Source organism: Meriones unguiculatus, chromosome X (genome assembly GCF_030254825.1).
Source record: "Meriones unguiculatus strain TT.TT164.6M chromosome X, Bangor_MerUng_6.1, whole genome shotgun sequence".
NCBI classification, from domain to species: domain Eukaryota; kingdom Metazoa; phylum Chordata; class Mammalia; order Rodentia; family Muridae; genus Meriones; species Meriones unguiculatus.
The window spans coordinates 140,597,554-140,620,342 of NC_083369.1; the positions used below are offsets into that span (position 1 = coordinate 140,597,554).

At 42.4% G+C, this 22,789-nt stretch overlaps 2 protein-coding genes across 2 annotated transcripts in view; one reads left to right on the forward strand and one right to left on the reverse strand.

The window, feature by feature from the left end:
* The first annotated feature begins 6,903 nt into the window (after nt 1-6,903).
* Nucleotides 6,904-22,439, forward strand: Pdha1 (pyruvate dehydrogenase E1 subunit alpha 1). Its single transcript, XM_021627053.2, has 11 exons — nt 6,904-7,084; nt 12,258-12,317; nt 13,126-13,299; nt 14,521-14,647; nt 15,209-15,300; nt 15,989-16,081; nt 17,063-17,218; nt 17,619-17,690; nt 18,558-18,625; nt 19,973-20,081; nt 20,715-22,439. Exons 1-11 carry the CDS (start codon nt 7,028-7,030, stop codon nt 20,877-20,879), a joined length of 1,173 nt encoding a protein of 390 aa, XP_021482728.1. The 5' UTR covers nt 6,904-7,027; the 3' UTR covers nt 20,880-22,439.
* Map3k15 (mitogen-activated protein kinase kinase kinase 15) overlaps nt 22,051-22,789 on the reverse strand; it is a 145,434-nt gene continuing 144,695 nt past the window's right edge. Inside the window, exons 28-29 of the mRNA XM_060375090.1 lie at nt 22,206-22,306; nt 22,051-22,131 (exon numbers count right to left, since the gene is read on the reverse strand). Coding sequence (XP_060231073.1) covers nt 22,051-22,131; nt 22,206-22,306 — 182 coding nt within the window. The remainder of the gene's footprint in view (nt 22,132-22,205; nt 22,307-22,789) is intronic.

Below are 22,789 nucleotides of genomic sequence, written 5' to 3' on the forward strand. Positions count from 1 at the left end.
TATGTCTCTGCTTATGATGTGCTGAGATTACAAGTGTGAGCCACCAGGCTTGGGTCTCATGGCCCCTTTGAAGCATAACACCTATTTACGTTTTTAAAGTGAAAGCTATAGATAATATAACCTATGTTCATACACCAGGTATAGACTTTTTAAAGGCTGTAACATTACAAAGTGGAAGCCATTTATTATAGTTAAATATGTGGGCTTGAAAAGTGACTATAAACATAGAATCAATGTGGCTACAAGAGCTTTGAGTGTAGACTGGCCGGAGATGTTAGCTTGGTGACTCAAATACCACTTGAAGCGGTGCTGTTGGTTATAGGATTTTTCTGCGGTGGTAGATAATGCCTGGTAAATCCCAGAACAAAGCACATTATTGACATAATTGTCCCTCCATTCACTTAGCAAGCACGTTTGTATTCTCAGAAAATCCCCAGACTCCTCACACAAGGTTTAACTCCATGAATGTCCAAAGGAAAATATTTTCAAGTCATGTGAGAAGTATGAACGGTGCTGCGGTGATGGGCTTAGCAGGAAAAGTGCTTCTTGCTATGCAAGTGTGAGGAGCAGAGTTCTGATTCACAGCTTCCATGTAAAAGTCTAATGTGCCTGCATGCACCTATGATACTAGTGTTGGCGATGGGGAAGGTAGGCAGGAAGACTCCTAAAGCTATCTGGATCAGATAGTCTAGCCAATCAGTGAGCTCCAGGTTCAGAGAGAGACCCTGTCTCAAAGAACAAGGTTAGAGAGCAATTGAGCAGGCTGGCTGGCTGTGTCCAGAAGAACCAAATGTCTCAATACTATGCTAGCCAGCCTCTTCTCTCCATTGGCAGAAGTCGCTACTGCCTTACACCAAGAAGCTCTCCACAGGAACAGAGTTAATCCTTAAATATGCCATGTGTCCAACTAATGCATTCCCAAGGTATCACTGAAAGACAGAGGTTCCCACCAAAAGCAACAAGAACCCAAAAGATTTTACATACAGTAACAAACAAAATTTTTATATAGGACACATTAAGGGCTAAGCATTAGATTTGATAAATATTAACCCGTGCAAGCTTCATGAGAGCTCTAGGGAATGAACAGTTATTGGGTTGTTTAAAGACGAGGAAATGGAAGCCCAGAAAGGTTAAGCAACTTGCCCAAGGCCATGTAGCTAGTAAGTGGGTGGACCAGGATTTGAGACCAAGGGGACTAGTTCCAGAGTCAAGCTACTAGGCTGCCTCTCCCCGTCCCTGCTTCTAGGTTTCCAAAGATTAATTCTGCTTGGGAAGAAGCCCAGAAAATTGTTGAGAAAGTAACTTCAGGCCAGACTAATCAGCCATGGTTTGCATGATAGAAAAACAAGACCAGAATGAGAAGGGCATGCAACATTATGTAATCTATGCATGATGGGAGCAGCCCTTAGTTCCCTGACCTTAGACTTCCCAAACTCCAGTGCTGTGACAAATAAATACCTCCTGTGTCCAAGTTACCCAGCATGACCTGAGACTACCTCCGCCTTACCCTCCATCAAACAGCTTAAGGGGGTTTTATATATAATTGTGTATATGATGATGTGTATATTTGAAAACTGCTATCACTCTCCTTGCCTGCCAGATCACAAGTTCCACAGGAGCACAGGGACACTGTCAATTAGTTATTGTCTCCTGTTCCTTAAGAGACTAGTTCACAAGGAGTGGCTCAGTGAATGAGGGTTTCGGTAATAAATACGATGACCAAAGCAACCTGAGAAGGAAAGGGTCCATCATCCAGAAAATCGGGGCATGAAAGCAAGGCAGGAACTGAAGAAAACACCATGGAGGATCATTGCTTACTCGATTGCTCCTCACGATTTGCTTAGCCTGCCTTCACATAGCACTCCAGGACTACCTGCCTTGGAATGGCACCGCCCACAATGGGCTGAGCCCTCCCATATCAACCGTCAATCAAGACAATGCTCCACAGGCTTGCTAACAGGTTAATCTTGTGTGTGTGGGGGGAGGGCATCTTCTCAGTTGAGGTTTTCTCTTCCGAAATGCTTCAGGCTTGTGTCAAGTTGATATTAAAAATAGCTAGCCCATAGCGGGGTGGGGGTGGCACAGGCCTTTAATCCCATCACTTGAGAGAAGCAGAGGCAGGTGTGTCTCTGAGTTTGAGGCCAGCCTGGTCTACAGAGCAAGTTTCAGGAAGGCCAGGGTTACACAGAGAAACCCTGTCTCAGAAAGCAAAACACAAGGCTGGGGGTAGAAGGAACGTCAGGCAGTATTAGCCATTGCAGGGGCTAAATCCTTCAGCAGCTTCAGCGTGCTGCATATAGCAAGCGCCCAAATAACTGACTATGAAAATTTGAAAGCTGGCTAAAGATAACAGTTTAATCATTGGTGTCTGATGTTTTGGTAAATGAAAAGAAAAATCATATTCATAGACAGACACGGGCTGCTACATACCTATCACTGCCTGAAACAACAATCGAGTGGTGGCTTCTCTTGTTGCTTCTGTTTGAAGCAACAGGGTTTCCCCTATCACTGCAGTATTTTAAAGCTCCTTCCGGACATCTTATCACCATCACAGGATCTTCAGTGTGCGGGAGCTTGAGTATGGCTTGGTGGTTGGTCGATCACTTGTCAAACACCACAGAAAAACTCAAAGCATAAACCCCACCGCACTAGTATGTATCTATAAAAGGCAAGGACTCTTTCAAAAATCAGTTTAAAAGCACTTTGGATTGGCTAAAGGTATATAACACCTTCCAACATCCGGTCAGTGTTTGCCCAGTGTAGCTGGTAAATATTTATTGTGAACACTGTTCAAGCAAGAGAGACACATCCAGCATATGTGATTAATAAATCCCCTTTTCACCCATGACAGTTTGTTTTAATATTGTCCATTGTGTAGTAAAGCACTAGGTCATCTGTCCTTTAGAAGTTCTTGCATTTTTTTCATTCAAAAGGTGTTTTTTTATTCTATATATTTTTTTTTACTTTAATTAAAATGTAATTACATCATTCCACCCTTTCCCCTCCCCCCAACCACTCTCATGGCCCTGAGTCCTCAAATTTATGGTCTCTTTTTCTTTATTATTGTTACACATACATATACGAAAAATACATAAATAGAACCTGCTGAGTTCATTTAGTCCTATTCAAATGTATAGGTTTTTTTTAAGGATAACAGATTAGGGCGCCCATCCCTGGGAAAGACTAATTCTGTCTCTTTCAGCAGTCATCTGTTGCCTGTAGCTCTTCATCTAGGGGTGTGTCCCCGAATCTAGTTGGGTTGTTGAGTGGGGTTATCAGCATGTAGGTCTTGTTCAGGGGACCACTAGAAGACACAGCTAACAGACTTCCCGATCTCCTGTCATAACTAGAAGACACACCTAACAGACTTCCTGATTTCCTGGCTTTTGGAATCTTTCCACCCCCTCATCCACAATGTTTCTGGAACTTTAGGTGTGGGAATATTGTGTTGCAGAACTATCAGCTGGGAGTGGGACTGGGCACCTAATAGTCAGTTGCTCTCTGCATTCTGATCAGTTATACCTTTCTGTTAGGGACCCTGCTGCCAAAGAAAGCTTCTTTGGTGAGGGGTAAGAGCCACATGTATTCCCTGTACTTTTTTTTTTTTAAACTGGGAAGTTTGCATCCTCCTCAGCTGGTCAAGGATTGAATAGCTTCCCCTCTTGGACTGGAGGCTAGAATATTTCACAAGCACTGAGGCCCCTTCATCTTCTGTCAGTCAGAAAAGCCATGGCTTGAGTTAACAGTCTCAGCGTGACTCCATGTTCTAAAGTCTTTCCACAGTGGGATCTATGATCTCCTTAGGAATTGTGAGACAGGGGCATTAAAACCCCACACTTTTTTATGGTAAGGGAAAGGGATTTATCCCACTGAGGAGCTATAGCCACTTTCCCCTGGTGTTAAGTAACCTGAAGTCTCTCTCTGTAGGTTATGCCAGCAACTTGATATATGATTATATTGGTTTGTTGCATTTTATTGCCATTTTATTTTACTGTGTGCTATGCATAGGCAAAACCTTCTTAGAGCTCTTATATCATAAATGCCTCTAGACATAATCTTTCCGCCAGCATGATGCCAGCACATTCAAGACAGTTCTGAATGCTGACTTTTACAGTTTTGAGTGTTGTTTTCTTGTGAAGGACGGGTGTCAAGAAGGAAACCAAAAGCATGTCAAGGACTGTAGAGCACAGAATAAGTCCTGAATGAATATGTGTTGTTAATATGAATACAGCCATGTTCAGAACCCCAGTGCCTCAGACCCATGTGTGTGGCAAAGCCTTCCCAGAGAAGGCCAAGCTCTTCTCTGGTGGAAATGCAAACGTTGACAGGTGTCAGCCACAGCTTCCTCCTCGATGACTGTAGCCCAGGACTGCTCCCCTAAGAGACCTCCTACCAAGATTAGTTAAGCTTGTCTCCTTGTTCATCTGCATGCCATAGCCCTAGGCCTGTTTCATCTGTATTCACTATACCCACTGCCTTGCTTCAGATGTAGAAAAAATAAACACACTGAGGTTCCAGGCTGCTGCTGCAGTGGGTGAGCTCCATCAGAATGAGAACAACCCACTTGATCCAGCTTTTCTGGGTTTCTGTCCTTCCCTCATCACCCCAGTGAGGTCAATCCCTGAAGCTGTCCAGAGCATGGCAAAAGACGGTGGTTTGCCTAAAATTTAGCTTGATTAAGAACTTGAAGGAGATTTGCAAAAGTAAAAAACATTAAAAAAAAAAAAAAAAAAACCTAACATACAGTATCTTTAAATATCCAGAAACTGGTGAGCTCTGTGGGAGGGATTAGAAAAAAAAGTCCCTTGTTTCCAATTTCATCAAAGGTGAAGGAGCCCTCCTTTCTCAAGACTTTCTCTTTCTCAGGTCTCTGCCTTGGGTAATCTTTTCTTCGTCTCTGACCTGCCTTATATAGAGCAAGCCCCATTCGTGCATGTTCTAGCACACAAAATACCACCGTAGCCCATAGTTAATGAACACAGGTTTAATCTGCTCCCACTTACTGCAGTGTCACAAAGCATCTCTCCCTTTCAATTTCTGCACTTGTGTGCATGTGCAGCAAAGGACAAAATGCTGGCGTCAGTTCTCTCCTTCCACATGTGGCTCCAAGGGACCGAACTTATGTCCTCAGACTTGGTGGCAAATGTCTTTACCTGTTAAGCAATGTTGATGGCTTTGGCTTTGTAATTTTTGCAAAGAAAAGAGTGTAAGAAAAAAATTCTAGTTATTAAAACACTGGTTCCCTTCTTTCTTCATGGCAGCTTCTCCAAGGCGTTAACCTTTGTAATGATAATTTTTTTGATGGAATATATTTTGTGGTAATGCAAAGGTCTTGTTTCTCATTTTTTTTCAGCCATTTGTTTTAGCTTCTATTTGATAATTCCTGCCTGCAGTGGTGACTATGTCTTTGCCAAGTGGTGATTTCCACCCCCCCCCACACTCAGTCCACGTATATTTGAGTGTCCACATGCATGTGGAGGTCAAAGGTTGATGTCAGTGTTTCCTCAGTCACTCTTCATTTAAAATTTCTGAGGCAGGGTGTCTTCCTTATCCTGGAGACTACCAATCAGCTAGACTGGTTGACCAGCAAGTGCCAGAGTTCTTCCTGCCTCTTCCTCTCCAGCACCAGGATTACACATACCAGTGGCTGTGCCCCATTATTTTCAGCATTCCTTTTACAATAATTGATTGGAATTCTATTGTAAGGAAATGCTGCTTCTTTCTCTTGTGCAGCTGTGAATTTGTGAAGGATTTGAGGCTATTTCTTTCCTGTGGATGAGAGAACAGGGCTCAAGCTGCCGATTCCAGGGAGAGGTGAGAAATCAGCCAAAGCATATTCGGGAACTTGTAAAAAATTTGGGCACTTTCTCCTTCCATGTTGCATTAGCCATAGGGATAATAAATTCAAATATTAGAGTACTTTTTATTCTGGGTCCCAAGTGCTCTCATAGAAATGGTACCTGGCCAGTCCATGTTGGACATTTGAGTGGAAAAGTCAACCGCTATTTCTCTGATCCAGTAATAATTTGATGTAAACTTGTCAAGTCAATAAACTGTGCCTAAAATAGTCCCAACTTTGAGAAATCCTCCCTTGTTCTTATAATGTCCTAATCTTTATAGTGTTTGGGTTAACAATGACACACAGGAGATACAGGAGTCTGTCTTTTCCCAAGCATAAGAGACAGATGAGGTGCTTGTTCATAACTGAATCCCCCATGAAAAGAGGCTAACAGAAAGTCAAAGAACAAACAAACGCTAAGGCTAAACTCTTGTACTACTACGGTCAGTTATTAATATTTGCTTTTATTTACTTATTTTTACTTTTTGAGATAGTCTCGCTAAGTAGCCTGGCTTCCAACTCTGGCTATCTTCATACTTCTGCCTCCCTAGAGAAGGAATGACAAGCACACCCAGCAACATTCAGCATTTAGCCGTCAAATCTATTTTTGTTACTCTCACCCAAGTCAACAAGGGCAGCATTTTACAACAGTTATGTGTTCTTTTAAAGACAAATTAGTGGCAGAACCGTTTCTAGAAACCAGATGGGCTGTCTTTCAGGCCCGACACCATGACTTTTCTGTAGACTGGAACCAAGCTGCAAAGCTGCATCACCAGCCCGACTGGGCAAACAGCACGACCGGCCTTCACTCCTTTCTCCGCTCGCTTGTGGCGCACAGTTCAAGAATGCCAGGGCCTCCCCAGAGTCACCGTTTTCCCACGCAGGCGCCCCGGGGCTCCCGCCTCCTCATCGGCTAGCTGTGCTGCAACGGAAGGGGCCCACAGCCCCGCCCCTTCTTTAGTTAATTCTTAGTGGGCCGCCGCAAGTTACTCAGGTGGGCGGAGCCATCGCCAGCAACCGTTCTGACCGACCTACCAACTGGCGCGGCGCGTGATGTCGTTTCGACTTTGTCACCGCGTTAGGGCGTGGCCTCGCCTCAGGTCGCCTCAAGGAGACTTGGGGACGCCCAAACCAGTCTTTTTGAGTGCCCGGGTGCCGCGGCCACCGTGTGTGTGTGTGCTGCACTCCATGAGGAAGATGCTTGCTGCTGTGTCCCGCGTGTTGGCAGGCACTTCGCAGAAGCCGGTGAGGTCGCAGGATCCCAAGAGGCCGGGGTGGGGCTCAAGCGGGCCTGAGGTGGGGCAGGAGAGGGCGGACCGGGTCCCCGGAGCGCGCCGCCGAGTGGCCGGGGTGAGCTTTGGAACTCGCTTGGGCCTTTCGCGCGGTGTGTCTGTGGCCACCGGGCCGGGGGACGAGCGGCTCGAGAGGGCGCCTGGGTCACCGCCGCCCCCTTTCCCCGAGTCCGCGATGGCGGAGCTTCACGCTGGCTCCCCAGCAGCGCCCCTGAACTGCCCGTTGCTTATGGGACACCGGGAGGCGGAGCTTGGGTTTGCTCCAGCCTCTATGGACTCCCTCTGACTTCCACTCTCCTTGTCATTGCTCTTGGCCAAGAGGCCACGTAAGACAAAATAAAAGGGCTCGCATTCCCGGGGGTCGGAGGTTCTGTGCACACCCAGACTTTAGCATTTACTAGTCTTGAGTTTACCAAGTGCCGACAAGAAGCAAAGAGATTTTTGGAAATTATTCCATGCCCGGTTTTCTCGTCTCTATAATGGAGATACCAAGAACGCTACCTCGTGGGATGGTCTTGAGTTGGGGAGCGGCACGTGTACTAACTTCTGCCTGGCACCTGGCACGTACGGGTGCACAGCTGAGCGAGCTTTTGTGGATCACCTGTGTTCCGTTCTGAATAGGGTTCAGATGGGGTCAGGTTCACGGAAAACAAACTTCCTCCACTCCCTGCTCATCTGAGTGTTTTCTTGGCAGTCAATTTTAGAGCAACCGCGCGTAACCCAGAGGAAGCCGCCTTTACCCTTATACACACAGAGGCTTAGGGTTCAAAGTAGCGAAAGAAAAGGGCAATGATTCTCGGAGGGTTGGGATTAGAGGTTAAGTCTGACTTATGGCCCTGGCTTTAAGAGGTGTCTAATACCTAAACTTTTAGCATTTTGACCTGTAGCCGCACAGTGCTTGCTTTCTCTTGATGTAACTGCACCAGGCTTTTGACGTGTAATTCTGGTTCTATTGATTTCCTCAGGATTTGATGCAGTTGTGCTTAGTTTGGGGAGGTTGTGGAAAGGTTTATAGTGTACTTACTCAGCCAGGCGTGGTGGTGCGCGCCTTTTACCCCGGCACTCGGGGAGGTAGAGGCAGATGGATCTCTAAGTTCAAAGCCAGCCTGGTCTACAAAGCGAGTCCAGGACAGCCAAAGCTACACAGAGAAACCCTGTCTCGAAAAACAAAAGTGTATGTACTTCTCTAGAAATTCCATTAATTAATGGAAAAACACCAGTTGATTGAGTAATGCTATATTCATGTTTGACGCTGAATCGTCAGTAAAGCATCTTAGTGTGTCTTTATATATGTGTGTGACATAGCCAATATTTATGGAGCTCTTAGTATATTCCCTGAATTCGGCCACACTGCATCATCCATTTTCAGTTGGTCCGAACAAGTTTCCTGTGTGCAGAAATTGTTAGTTGCAGGGGAATTTGTGTAGAGCTTGGAGACTGGACGTGAAATAAAACTGAAATCTAAAAGCTTTGTTCCCCAGTGGAAAGGAGAAAAAAAAAATAGTCCTTATTAGAATGAAAGTTTCAAGAAGTTTGAATAGAATTTGAAATCAATAAAAACCATACCTTCTGCTTTTACGACATGTGCTATACCTTTTGGAGTATAGAGGGCAGTAGGAGGCTGGGAACACCCTGAATGAACTCTTTTCGTTAGACACTCCATGCTAACTGTAGTTTGTCTGAAAATCGTTGACCATTTCCTTATTCATTTTAACGCAGCAAAGAAAATTGATTGTAAAGTTGGGAGTCACCATAGAAAATACCCAGTTATTTTCTCTCTTGTTATGGTGTAAACTGTCTAGCTTTTGTTTTGTCTTGTGTTTGTTTTTGAGACAAAGTCTTTCACTATGTATTCCTGGAACTCGGCTCTCCTTGCCTTCTCTACTTTTCCTACGGAGTGCCTGCATTAAAATCTTGTGTGGCCACATCCGGTATGCTAATGGGAAGAGAAGTAGCTTGCTTTGTCTTTGTATTTCTGACTCTTTCTGTAGGGGTCTAACTGTAGCTCTGGCTGGCTTGATCAGGCTGGCCTCCAATCGCAGAGATCCATGGTTGGCTTTGCCTCCAAGTGCTGGGATCAAATGCACCACTAAGCTTGGCTGCTAGGAGTTTTCTTTATAGTTCTTATGTAGTTACATACACGCTAATTAGGGCCCCTTTTTGAAGCCTTTCAGAATTTTGAAAAGTTCCACCTTTAATCTCAGTGGAATACTAAACTCTGGAATATACCGTTTCATAGTTTGCAATTCTAAGTAATTGCAATTTTCTTTTTTATTGCAGCCTTTGTAACACAAAACAGCTTCGGGAGTATTAGTTTTTCATGTTACGTATGGGAAAAGACTTTAAAAATTTTAATTTAAGCATTGCAAAAAGATGCTTACAAGTAGTAAGCAGTGACTAGCCAAACTTGTGTAACCAGAGCTATGGTGGTTTGGGGAGGGGAGATGAGACACTTGCTTCTTGGTGGCTGTGTTACTGTGTTCCTCTGAGGCCTTTGTGTGTTTTGAGTTCTTCCCCTCCCCTAAAAATTAGGAAAACATGGAGATTTACCTCAGGCTTAAAGATTGCCTCTGTCTCATCTCAGTTTTGGATGTGAAACTTCGAAATGGTTTATAAAATTGTGCTTTTATTTTTAAATAAGGTTGAAAGCTTTCAAAGTCTGTAAGACTGGCCTGCATTTCAAATTTTTATTTTGCCTTATTGCTTGTATTTATTGTGCTTTCTTTTGTGAAATTTTTATTACCAATTTTGGAAGGGAAGTTACAGATAGTTGTGATCTGCCGTTTGGCTGGAATTGAACCAGGGTCCTCTGGAAGAGCAGTTAGTACTCTTAACCACTGAGCCATCTCTCCAGCCCCTTGTCTTTGCATATTAGGTAAGGTTTTTAATTCATGTTGGTACATTCTAAGAATTCTTAAATACTTCTTGCTGAAATAATTCTGTATTTAAGTACTTACAAGATTTTATTTTATTGAATAAGTTATTCAAGGTCTCTGTGAAAGGAATTTCTTTGGGGGCTGTTAGTGTAGCTCAGAAGTAGACCATGCAGTTAGCTTATATGAGGTCCCATCATGTTCAATCCCCAGTACCCCTCCCAAGAAAAGAAAACCCAACAGTGATCCCATTTAAAGAGAATTTGTTGTGTTATTTTGGTTTTTTAAGACAGGGTTTCCCTGTGTAGACCAGGCTGGTCTTGACTTCACAGACATCTCCCTGCCTCTACCTCCTGGGTACAGGATTAAAGGCATGTGCCATCATTGCCCTGCTCTATAAACTTATATTTTCTCTCCTACCAATGCCTGGCTGGTTTGGTTATCTGCTTTAGATTGTTCTCCAAAATAGTTTCTGTAGTTGCACTGAGAAATTTTACAATGCAGTGGCTATTTCTGGCCCCACAAAGTAATTTTAACTGCACCCCCTCTCCCCAAAAAAGAAAAACAAAACCAAAAAAAAAAAAACCACCCTACATCCATTTGTTTGCTACCTGGCTGGTCTCAGGTTTAGTTTTCTTCATTTTGAGATAGATATGTTTACACAGTCTCTCTACCTCTGATTTAACTGAAGCATCCCTTCCTAGAATTTAGTTAACTTTTTTTTTTTCTTGGGTAGTGCCATTGCATTTGTCGGATAGGGGGGCAGTGCATTTGCCCCCCGCCCCCACCTTGTGTCCATGGCTTTGCAAGTTTTCCTAGTTTCAGTTACTTGTAGAGTTGTGGTCTGAAAATATTGAACAAAAAGTTCAGAAAGAAAGAATTCATGATAGCCAGGCACTCGGGAGGCAGGGGCAGGCAGATCTTTGTGAGTTAGAGGCCAGCCTGGTTCACAAAACTAGTCCAGGACAGCCAAGGCTACACAGAAAAAACCCTGTCTAGGGAGGGGAGAAAAAAAAAAAAGGACATCATGAGTTTTAATCTGTGTGCTGTTCTGACTAGAATGGTGCAATCTTGCACTGTCCAGTTTAAGATACAAATAGCTTTGGCCAGGTGTCTACTCTGTACTCCCCATCTGGTTATTTATCACCTAGAGGCATCTTGATTATTATCAGATCAGCTGCTTTGGTATCACAGTGCTTTGCAAGAAGAATTTGTTACTGGTAGTTTTAGGCCTCTACTGAGGGTCTAAGCTTATCTCCTGGAAATGGAAGCTGCTGCATGATTGGAATTCCAGCAATGGGAAAGAGATAAGCAGATGTTAACACTGCTGCCTTATATACTAGAAGGTATATCTAGCACTCGATCTTAACTCCTCACCATAGTCAAAATTGTGTTACATGACAAATGTGTTTTTTTATGGGATCTGATAAATATGCTTGAAGTCTCCAGGAAAACAAACTATGCTAAACTGGGCGTGGTGGTGCATGTAATCCCAGCTCTCAGGGACTAGAGGCAGTGTGATTTCTGAGATCCAAACCAGCCTGGTTCAGGACAGCCAAGGCTACACAAAGAAACCCTATCTCAAAAAAACAAAAACAAAACAACAAAATTATGTTAGTATGTGAAAATGTGGCAGAAGGTGGCTAAAATAGTATAATTCTATTTTGTGGCCTAATGTGAACCTTAGGTATCACATAGAATGCTTTTGTTGTATGCAGATTTATTCAGTTGTGATATGAGAACATTCTTCCCTTATGGGGTTTCAGGATGAGCCTTTCAGGATTTAGGCTTTTCCTGCTATAGAATGGCTATTGTCTTAAACAAGCATTATCTCACTACGGCATTTATCTCATATTTTGAATAGTTCTCTCCCCTCCCCCCACATGGATATATGTCATAGAAAAGCAGTTTGCCTTAGATAGGGGTTGATGGCTGGCTAGGTTTTTTTTTTTTTGTTAGTTTGTTTTTTGTTTTTTTTTTTTTTTTTTTTTTTTTTTTTTTTTTGCAAATGAACCTTAAAAAGCCCACACAAAAGCTAGAATCTAGCTTCTTCAGTTTGGCCATTAATTGTTATTTTTCTCACTGATTTCTTTGAGAACAAAGTTGGATGGGTTTGGATTTTGCCATCTTTTTTTTGCCTTCAGATAATATGGCTGTGTTTTAAATCTATGCTTTAGGCAAGGATTCATGATAGTAAAAAAAAAAAAAAAAAAACAAAGAAATTAATGACTTTGCATTTTGTTTGTTTTCCAGGCAAGCAGAGTGCTAGTAGCTTCCCGTAATTTTGCAAATGATGCTACATTTGAGATTAAGGTAAGTGGTGCTTCACCTATTAGTTACTAGTTTTTGCACATGTACAGTCTGATGCAGTTTCACCATCAAGAGGAGTATTTATACTGGTGCTTGGAGGGTGGAGCCACTTTTCTTTCAAATAGTCCAGAATCAAGGTTTCAGAGAAGTTTAGCAAAAATAACCTGATAGCTTAAGAGAGACGAGCTTTCAAAATATATTCTGGTTGGGATGTCCAACCTCTTGACATTCTGACATGTCGTCTACAAATAGGTTGGGTTGCCCCCACAGCTATCCTAGCACGGCACATGGCCCTTCTTGAGGAAAAGATTGGATATACCTATGGTACTGGATATTCTTCAAGGTCAGTGAAACACTGACGTTTAAGGAATCAGAAACATTTTGAAGTACTGTTTTGTTTTAATTGTGGGTCTCACAGAGCCTGAGTTAGTCTAAAATCCCCTATCTACCAAAGGGATAACCTTGAACTCCTGATCTTCCTAATCACCTTTCAAGTGATGAGATCACTGGTGTGTGCTATCACACATTATCTTTTTTTTTTTTTTTTTTTTTCTGAGATAGGTTTCTCTGTGTGTATCCCTGGCTGGCCTCAAAGTCATAGAGATCCACCTGCCCCTGCCTCTGGAGCCCTGGGACTAAAGGTGTGCGCCACCACATCCAGCTCACACATTATCCCTAAAGCACTGCTGAGGCGCGCATTCCTTTCCTGTTGTTCAAGTTGTTCTATTGTTTGTGTGGGATAGCATTATAGAATGGGCCAGCAGGATTTGTGGAGTGGTAACTGGACAGTGACCGTCCTATTCCGCTTCAGAAATGTGACCTTCATCGGCTAGAAGAGGGCCCTCCGGTAACCACAGTGCTCACCAGAGAGGATGGGCTGAAGTACTACAGGATGATGCAGACTGTGCGCCGAATGGAGCTAAAGGCGGATCAGCTGTATAAGCAGAAAATTATTCGTGGTTTCTGTCACTTGTGTGATGGCCAGGTAGGTGATCGCTTTGCTATAAAGCCATGTTATGCCTCTGTTTACATAGGTTTCTTTCTTTACTTTGTCCCTCTTCCCTCATCTCTTTTCCTTCTCCTCGTCCTATCCTTTTGAAATTTAAAAAAGCACTATTTAGTTACTTTGTTGTCTGTGGGGTACATACATATGTGCCACCCTCTGTGTGTGTGTGTGTGTGTGTGTGTGTGTGTGTGTGTGTGGTGGGGCCTGCCGACAGCACAGCTTGCAGGATTTGGCTCTTCTCTTCTACCATATGGATTCCAGAGATTTAGGCTTGATAGTTAACTCCTTTATTCACTGAGTTAGCTCTCCGTCTGCCCTTCCACCCACCTTAGTCCTTTGTTGTTGTTGTTTTGGGGGGTTTTGTTTTGTATTTTTGAGACTAGGCCTCACTGCCCAAGTTGGCTTGAAACTCCTGGAACTTACACAGTGCTGGGATAGGCATGAGCCACCACACTTAGCCTTAAAAATAGTTTCTATTGTTTTTCACCCTACTTCTTGGGTCAGAAGGTTTTGAAGTAGGAATTTTAGAATAAAAACTAGAATGCTAGGACCCACTATGAAGTGTAGGATTAAGAATTCATTTAGACTTAGCATTTCTGAATTTTATATCTGCTCTTAGAATTTTACTATTTTAAAATTTGCTAGAATTGTACATTCTTCGGGAGAAAGGGCTATTTTCTTGTTTATAGGTGTATCAGTTCCTCTCGTGACAATAGGCAACGGAAGCAACATGAGGAAGTGTTTCCTTTAGAACACAGTTTGAAGGTGCAGTCCATCTTGGTGAATGTATGACGGTAGGAGCTGAGATAGCCTCTGCACTCAAGAAGCACAGAGAGCTGAATGCTGCTTGCTTTCTCCTTTTTGAGTCAGTCTGGGATCCTAGCCTATGGGATGGTGTCACTCACATTAGGATGGGTCATCCCACTTTAGTCCAAAACTTCCTCATAGACAGGCCCAGGCTAAAGGAAACAGCACATTTTCCACTATAACAGTGGATTGGTTATAGCTTCTGGTTTGGTCCTTACCCACTAATTTGTTTGTTTGTTTGTTTTTTGGTTTTTATGAAAAAAAAAACAGCCATTTTCTTTGGGTTACTAGTGACAGGATTTATTAGCCCAATTTTTTTTTACATTGTTTCTAATAGAAACTTTTTATTAAAAAATGAGAAATGATACTGCTTCATGGTTCTCTTTACTCCAGGAAGCCTGCTGTGTTGGCCTAGAGGCTGGCATAAACCCCACGGACCATCTCATCACAGCCTATCGAGCTCATGGCTTCACCTTCACCCGGGGCCTGCCAGTCCGGGCAATTCTTGCAGAGCTGACAGGTTTGCTGGGGATTTACAGAGAGGGCCAGTGAGTGGAGGAAGTTCTCGTTAATGTGCTTAGCATTAGGAGTTGGTTGTTAAAAAAAAGTTTTGTTTTTGAAATGAGCAATCTGGCACCTCTGTTGTGCCTTCAAGTAAACCATTTATGAGGTCATCTGGCCCCTCAGATGAAATTGAAAAACCATAGCCCTGTACAGTCAGAATAAGGTTTGTTGTCACTGAAACATGGCAGCAGAAATCTAACAGAGAAAGTAAATTGGGTCGAAGTACTTTGCAGGCAGATTCTAGATATCTGTTTAATATTCCTTTTTTGAGTCTAATTATACCAGCATAGAAGTACCAATGTACTTCTGTACCAAGTACTGATGTGCCAATGTCAAATTCTTTGCTAACCTCTCAGGGTGATTAGAGAGCAGGCACTGGTCTAACCTTCCTTATCACAGACAGGGAGACTAAGAGGAATGTTTTCTCGAAGGGATGGGTATTTAGACAATTGGTGTGGTGGCTCTTGCTTGGTGTGGGTGGGTTTTTATGCATGGATGTGTGTGCTGCCGTTTCTAGGACGAAGAGGAGGCTGTGCTAAAGGGAAAGGCGGATCAATGCACATGTATGCCAAGAACTTCTATGGGGGCAATGGCATCGTTGGAGCTCAGGTAGCTGAAGAAGAACACATGCTTTAGTGGATTTGGTCCTGTGGCATCAGAGAACTTCTCTTATGGTTCTCAGTAATTTGGGAGTTTGGTTTGTCTTTAAGTACTTCTTAACATTTTAGTAATGAATAGACGTGGGTAGTGATTTAAAGTTCTTTTGGCTGTTTTATGAGTTAGAGCCTGTAGCAGTAGAGTTAACCCTTTACCTTTCTTTTTATAGTTCAGTAAAGTAAGTTAGCTTATCACCTAACCGCCCTTTCTCTGACTAACACTGCCAACAAACACTGGGCCTACTTCGAAGGGTCTGTTAGCCTAATAAAAATCAAAAGCCTTACTTTCATCAATATAGGGAGTCCTCATTCTTATCAGCTAATGAGAGGTGAAACATTAAGAGCATACAACAATATCTAACACAGTAGGTTTTATTATATATATTACATACCTAGGTTTCATTTTATTTTTTGGATCAGTAGTTAAATCTTTGGGTGCAGAAATGTGAGCCCTTGTTGAAACAATTTATTTATTCATGGTTTGAAAAATCACAGGGTGTGTGAATAGTGACAGGGTTGGGAATGAAAACTCCCACCAATAGTTTAGCTTGCCAGATTCTCTCCAGGAGTTGAAATTTGAAGAGCATTTTTAACTGCGATTAACTTCTATTGGTTCCTTTCTTGGTTGGTCTTTATATTAGGTGCCGCTGGGAGCAGGAATTGCTCTGGCCTGTAAGTACAATGGAAAAGATGAGGTCTGTTTGACATTATATGGCGATGGCGCTGCTAATCAGGTAAGTACATTTCTAAGTTGTGACTAGTCGTATTTGAATTTATAAAGAAATGGCATACTGTGTATTAACTGAAATAGGACTTCAGGCGGCAAACGCACATTTGGTTTTATGGACAGATGGGAGACTTACCTCTTGACAGGGTTTACCAGAGTCATCTAGGGGTGTCTTTTGTGAGGAAGACCCTCTGTTTTACCTTAGTACTTTGTAAATATGCCCTGTGGTGGGAGGCTTTTTTAAACTCCTTTTAAAAAAGATCTATTTATTTTGATTTTATGTATGATTGTTTTGTCCGTTTATGTATGTTTGTATACTACATGTGTGCCTGGTGCCAATGGAGGTCAGAAGATCCCCTGGAGCTGGGCTTAAGGATGGTTGTGAGCTGCCATGTGGGTTGCTGAGAACTGAACCTGGAGCAGCAAGCATGTGCACAGCTGAGCTATCTGTCCAGCCCCATTTGTTAAACGTATAACCCATTACTAACCAATTGTGTAATATACTCCGAAAGACTTATTTTCTTGGACCCGGGCAACGCTAGACTCCTATAGTGGTGTCTGAACCTTGACTTTTGGTTTCTTGGCTTAGCCTGCCTTGGCCTCAGTAGTCACCAGTCTCTGGATGGCACTCAGTGAGACAGGTTCTGATGCTGCTTATTTCACTCTGATTATCTGGTCAAGTGACTCTGACAGATTTAGTGTGAGCATAAAACTAACTGGTAGCTCAGCGTTTTTCCACATTTCCTCTTTGCAGTGTGTTCTGCATTAGTAGACCCCCCAAATGTATAAAAGTCACACAGGATAAGCCACATCTCCCTACCATGGCCAACACCTGCTCCTTTCTCTCACCACCGGAAACTTGGTTTATAAGGGCCAGCCTTTGTGCAAGCTTTCTGTGTTAGGCAGAGCAACAGCTGTTAGGAATAGTGAAAAGGTCTAGAGGACTAATAAATTAAACCACTTGGAACATTTTCTAAAATATTTTCAGGGTCAAATATTTGAAGCTTACAATATGGCCGCACTGTGGAAATTACCTTGTATTTTCATCTGCGAGAATAACCGCTATGGCATGGGTACATCTGTTGAGAGAGCAGCAGCCAGTACGGATTACTACAAAAGAGGAGATTTCATTCCTGGACTGAGGGTAAGGTTCCTTACTGTAGACAGCCATACCCTGTCAGCTAGATGCTTTATGGTCTCATCAGGCTTATGCCTGAATAAATCATATAAAAGTTCAATGGGAAGCTGCATGGTGGTGGAGCACACCTTTAATCCCAGCACTCGGGAGACAGAGGCAGGTAGGTTTCTGTGAGTTCAAATCCAGTCTGGTCCACAGACTGAGCTCCAGGACAGCCACAGTTACACAGAGAAACCCTGTCTCGAAAAAAAAAAAAGTTGAATGGGAGGGCAGGAGGTGTGACTCGGTGGCAGAGCAATTCCCTAGCACGTGGTGGGCCCTGGATTCCATTCTTCAGCACCACAATAAAAGTGAAATGGGTTTGAACAGTTCATTTACATTCTGCCTCTTCTACCTTTCTTAACAGGTAGATGGAATGGATATCTTGTGTGTCCGAGAAGCAACAAAGTTTGCAGCTGCCTACTGTAGGTCTGGTAAGGTAAGTCTGGCCATCTTTTCATAGGCTTTGGGGTAACAGATTTATATATAATGACATTCATGTAAAAGTTAAAAGAAGCTTTTCCGGGTAGCTGTTGGAGCTACCTTTAGGGTAATGACTACAGGTGAGCTTTTTAAGACAAAGTCTAGCGAGGTAGCATGGTCGTGGTTGCTTGCCTGGTAAACACTCCAGTTTTTTTCTTTATTCTTGAGTTGTCTTCTTTCACTTTGACACCAAACTTATCATTGTTTTGGCATTTGTTGTTTGATTTGGTTAGTTATGTGTTCCCTTCCTCTGTTAACTGTAAGCCCCTTAAATGATCAAACTTGGAGTCCCTCCAGTGCATGGTTTTACCTACATACTAGCCATTCAGATGTAATCTGTCTCGGTGCTTTACCTGTCAGTGTACGGCACCCAGGGAAAGGAGAACGTTGAGACTGGCTTAAAGGGAGGTTCAGGTAGCAAAGTTTAACTAGTTGTTTTTCAAGCTCAGAAAACACACCCCTGCAGGTCACTTTTTGGTAAAATTGAGAAGGATGAAACATGGTGTTGAGAATCAGCCAGTAAGCCAGGCAGTGGCAGCACCTGCCTTTAATCCCATCACTCGGGATGCAGAGGCAAGCAGATTTCCAAGAGTTCAAGGACAGTCTGCCCTACAGAATGAGTTCCAGGACAGCCAGGGCTACAAAGAAAAACCTCGTCTCAATAAAGTCAAAAAAGAAAAGAAAAAAGCAAGCCAGTAAACTCTTGACAACTCAGATATATAAAGAATAAGAATGTATTGAATGTCAAGGGGGTTCTCCAGTTGAGGTCCATGATTGTCAGCGTACATCCCCATGGTCTTAATCACTAATGGTTCTGTTTTAGGGGCCCATCTTAATGGAGCTACAGACTTATCGTTACCATGGACATAGTATGAGTGACCCTGGAGTCAGGTAAGTCATGAGGAATCTTTAAGCCATTTTCTTTTATTTTCTTTTTTAGAGACAGGGTTTCTCTGTGTAGCCTTGACTGTCCTGGGCTTACCCTGTAGACCAGGCTGGCCTCTCTGCCTCCCCTTGTGCTGGGATTATAGGAGTGTGACACCGAGCCCTGTTGTCATGAGGAATCTTGAGTGTGGTTTCCACAGTAGGTGGGCAGCCTTTGGGCTACTTAAACAAAATGGTAGAGTACCTCAACATGGCTTTTGTCAAAACCAGATAAAATTGTAGTTTTCTTGGCATTAATAAGTGGTTCTTTTGAATCTTAGTTTGAAAGCTGCCTGAATATCACTTGAACAGAATTTTTTTTTTTCAAGACAGGGTTTCTTTGTATACCTTGGCTGTCCAGGCTGGCCTTGATCCACCTACCTCTGCCTCTCTAACTGCTGGTAACCACTTGAGCAGTAATTCTCAAAAGCACATTATGTAACTGAATTGCAGTGTAGAATTAAATGTAAGGCAGGTCTGATGATAGAGAATTGTTGGGGGGGGGGTCATTTAGTTTAGGTATTACCCTAAATTCAGGCATGACATATTCGACCTGAAGAGGACTAGAGTTTCAAAATCTCACTGGTAGGGAGCAAGGCTAACTGCCACATGAGAAGTTTAAGTTGTCCTTTTTCACTTAGCTTTAACGTGTAATTCTGAATTAGCAGGCTTAACACAGTTGAAAGAAGTCAGTTTAAAGTTTTGCCTTTAATAAATAGACTAAAGGAACACAGAGCAAATTATGTTGTTATCAACAAATTATGTTGGTATAATCAACAAATTATGTTGATAATACATAAAAATGGTTTTATGTATTATCTGTCCTGTCATAGAACCTTTGCTTATGTTTTTTTCAAGTACAATATAAGAAAAGGTAATCAGTCTGAAATTTTGTGTCCAAAATTTTGCTGGCCATCCTGCTTAGGAGTCTTAGTGACCCTGCTTAGGGTCTTAGTCAGAAAGGTAAGGCATATATATTTCCTGCTTTGTAGGTATTGTGATGCTTCAGAACCTATATAATTATCACCATTGCTTAGCCCCCTTACCCTATCCATGTGAAAATTTGAGGCTAAAAGAGGTAGAAGTGGTGGCCCTGCCTTCCAGATCAAAGAAGTGAATCTTCCCTTGTCAGAATGCCAAGTTATAGTGAATTAACTTTCTATAAAGACACCTAAGAGCCCGCCACCCTGCTATTCCTATAGCAACATTGCTAATAACTTGTTCTTTCAAAAATACGTTCCTGTACTTCAGTAAGCTGTCTGGTCCATGGGCACTGTTTTGATGCATCTGTCAGTGTATCTCCCTTTCCCATAGTTACCGCACTCGAGAAGAAATCCAGGAAGTAAGAAGTAAGAGCGACCCTATCATGCTTCTCAAGGATAGAATGGTGAACAGCAATCTCGCAAGTGTTGAAGAATTAAAGGTACAGTTGCTCTTGGAGGTTTAAGCTGGCTTTAAAGTTGGCTACTCTGTGACCAGATTCCCACACCTCACAAAATGTCACTGTTGGGTGACCAGTTGAGATTTTCAAGCTCAGAAAGTGCTCTGAAGTCTCACAGGGCTATTTTGGGGCGCTTTCTGCTGAGAATTAAGAGTTACAGGGCAGAGGAGATGGCTCAATTGGTAAAGTAATTGATGTAGAAGCATGAGGACCCGAGTCTGGATTTACAGCAGCCACATAAAGTGGGCACATTGGTGCATGTATACAACCCTGGCCCTGGAAAGAGGTAGAGACAAACATTCTTGGAGCATGCTGGCCAAACTGATAAGCCCTGGCCTCAACGATAGAGGTCCTATCAGAAAAAAAAAAGGTGGAGAGCAATGAAAGACTATACCTGATATCAACTCTGGCCGCCACATTCAATTAAGGAGTTGAAAAGATAGGCCACTGCCTAAGTAAGTAATCACATTTGTACAAAAATTGGATCTCTTCCTTTCTCTAAAGATACATTTTCCATTCTTAATTCATATGCTGTCTCTAAGGTATCTTTCTAACTGTTGAAGAGTCATATTGCCCTTGATTGAAAAATCTCTTACATTGTAATCTGGTGTTTAGGAGATTGATGTGGAAGTGAGGAAAGAAATTGAGGATGCTGCCCAGTTTGCCACCGCTGATCCAGAGCCACCCTTGGAGGAGCTAGGCTATCACATCTACAGCAGCGACCCTCCCTTTGAAGTGCGTGGTGCCAATCAATGGATCAAGTTTAAGTCAGTCAGTTAATGGGTGACTATCCAGTGGATGGGTATTCATCCACTGTAAGGAACACCTTGTGTCCTCAACTTTAAAGACAACAAAAGCCTTGAAAACATGTAAATTAAGGGAGAGCAAATTTGCATGCAGTTTATACATTGTTCTACTCGGTGTTTTCATGTGAATAAGTGTAATGGATTTGTATAGGATTTGAAATGGGTAATGCAGAGCTATTATAACCTTACTTCATCATATCCTCCGTCAGTTACTAAAAGTAATAACTCTGGCACTTGATGTGATCATAGCTATGTCCTCATGGAGGCATAGGAGTAACAGCCACCCTCAATTGTGGAGGCTAAGGCATGTTGGCACAGAACACCATGGCCGATCAAAGGCTCTGTGTAATAAGGCAACAGAAAATAAAGGTACTTTAAGAGTCATTTCAAATGTAAAATAATTTAATTTGCTCCATTTAAACATTTAAGAAACATGTACTTCTACTGCAAGGCATACATTTTACCTTTCACATATAAGTGTCACACTAGCTTAGAAAATATTGCTTTATTTTTTCCAAGAGTTGCTAGAAGTTATGCTGACTTTTTAAAGGAAACATATAATCCTAAGAACTGAATATACTAGGTCAAGATTGACACAACATACAATTATATTTATAAACAAGGATATTGTAAAATTCTGTGCTTGAGTTAAATTAACAAAGGGTCTTTCCCTGTAAACGATGGATCTGTGCGTACACAAATAGAAGCTTTAACCATAGGCAGGTGCAGAGTATTTGCTCAATCCCCCCAGCTTAGCTCACTGTGGGGACTCCTGTGTTTGTCTTCTGTGCTTGGAGACTGCTTGCCAGAGCCTACAGAGGACGCCACCACTGCAAAACAAGAGTTTGCGTGAGAAAAGCAAACTTAAGCCAGCCACCTACTCTTCAAATGCAATCTCTAACTAACTCTAAGGGGAAAAGTATGTTGTCTGTGTGGAAACGGTTCCATAGGGGTGCTTTTGGCTCTGTGTAGAGGTGTGGAAAGGCCTCGTGCCTCCCCAACAGAACCTGGGAAAATGAGTTGTGTTTGATAAGACATAGGAAAGATATTTCATAGGAAAGGTATTTCAAAGATTGGGGGAAGCTACCAGCATTTTTCTTAAAGATTCACATTAAAAAAATTCTATTCCAATTGTTTGGAAGCTCTTACCGTAGTCTGAGGGATCTTAGGTCTTCCTTAGTGATATCATTGAGAATATCAGAAAGTGTATAATCCTCTTCAACAATCTGAAACAAAGATTCAATGTATGGATAGGCAGCTTCTCAGTAATGTCATAGGAATACTTTGGTTTAAAATTTACCTTTTCTATTGTATTTGCATCCACTCCTTGAAGTTGCAACCAGTCTATAAGCTCTCTGTCAGTGCCCAGTCCATCAGGGGGTGCTGGATTCTCTGTACCACCTACGATTCCAATTTTGTTTTATTGTACAGTGATGTATAACCATAAAATGCTTCAAAAGTAACAAAGTGGATGTAATGACATATCCAAACAATGTAAATGTGATGTGAAAAGGAAATAAACTTATTTGATTCAGCTACTTTTATAATTTTTGTGTTCCGTTTCCAGAGAGTAGTCATCTCTACCTAAGATGCCTTTAGTTAAGTTCGGGATCTGAGCTAGCAGTCTCATTTAAATGCTCATTCTCATCTTTAAAGTGTCTGGTCACTGGGTATTCCTCACTACACTGGAACTCAAGCTTGTTAAGATGTAGTAGAGCTGGAGTAGGAACTGGTATTGCAGCAACTGAACAAAAAGCCTGGAAGAGACCCTAGAGAGAGAAGATTCCAGAGGACGGTTTAAATCCTGGTATGGTAGTTCTCCTTGGCTTACTACCCTTATAGGCACCCTGAAAGGCCCCCTAACTAATTTTGATTTTTATCCTT

What these genes read in the sequence shown, in the direction of transcription:
- Pdha1 (XM_021627053.2), top strand. Translation starts at nt 7,028, where the DNA reads ATGAGGAAGATGCTTGCTGCTGTGTCCCGCGTGTTGGCAGGCACTTCG. An exon ending in ATGGCATCGTTGGAGCTCAG is followed by an intron (nt 15,301 to 15,988) that starts GTAGCTGAAGAA and finishes TCTTTATATTAG; the next exon opens with GTGCCGCTGGGAGCAGGAAT. An exon ending in CCTACTGTAGGTCTGGTAAG is followed by an intron (nt 17,691 to 18,557) that starts GTAAGTCTGGCC and finishes GTTCTGTTTTAG; the next exon opens with GGGCCCATCTTAATGGAGCT.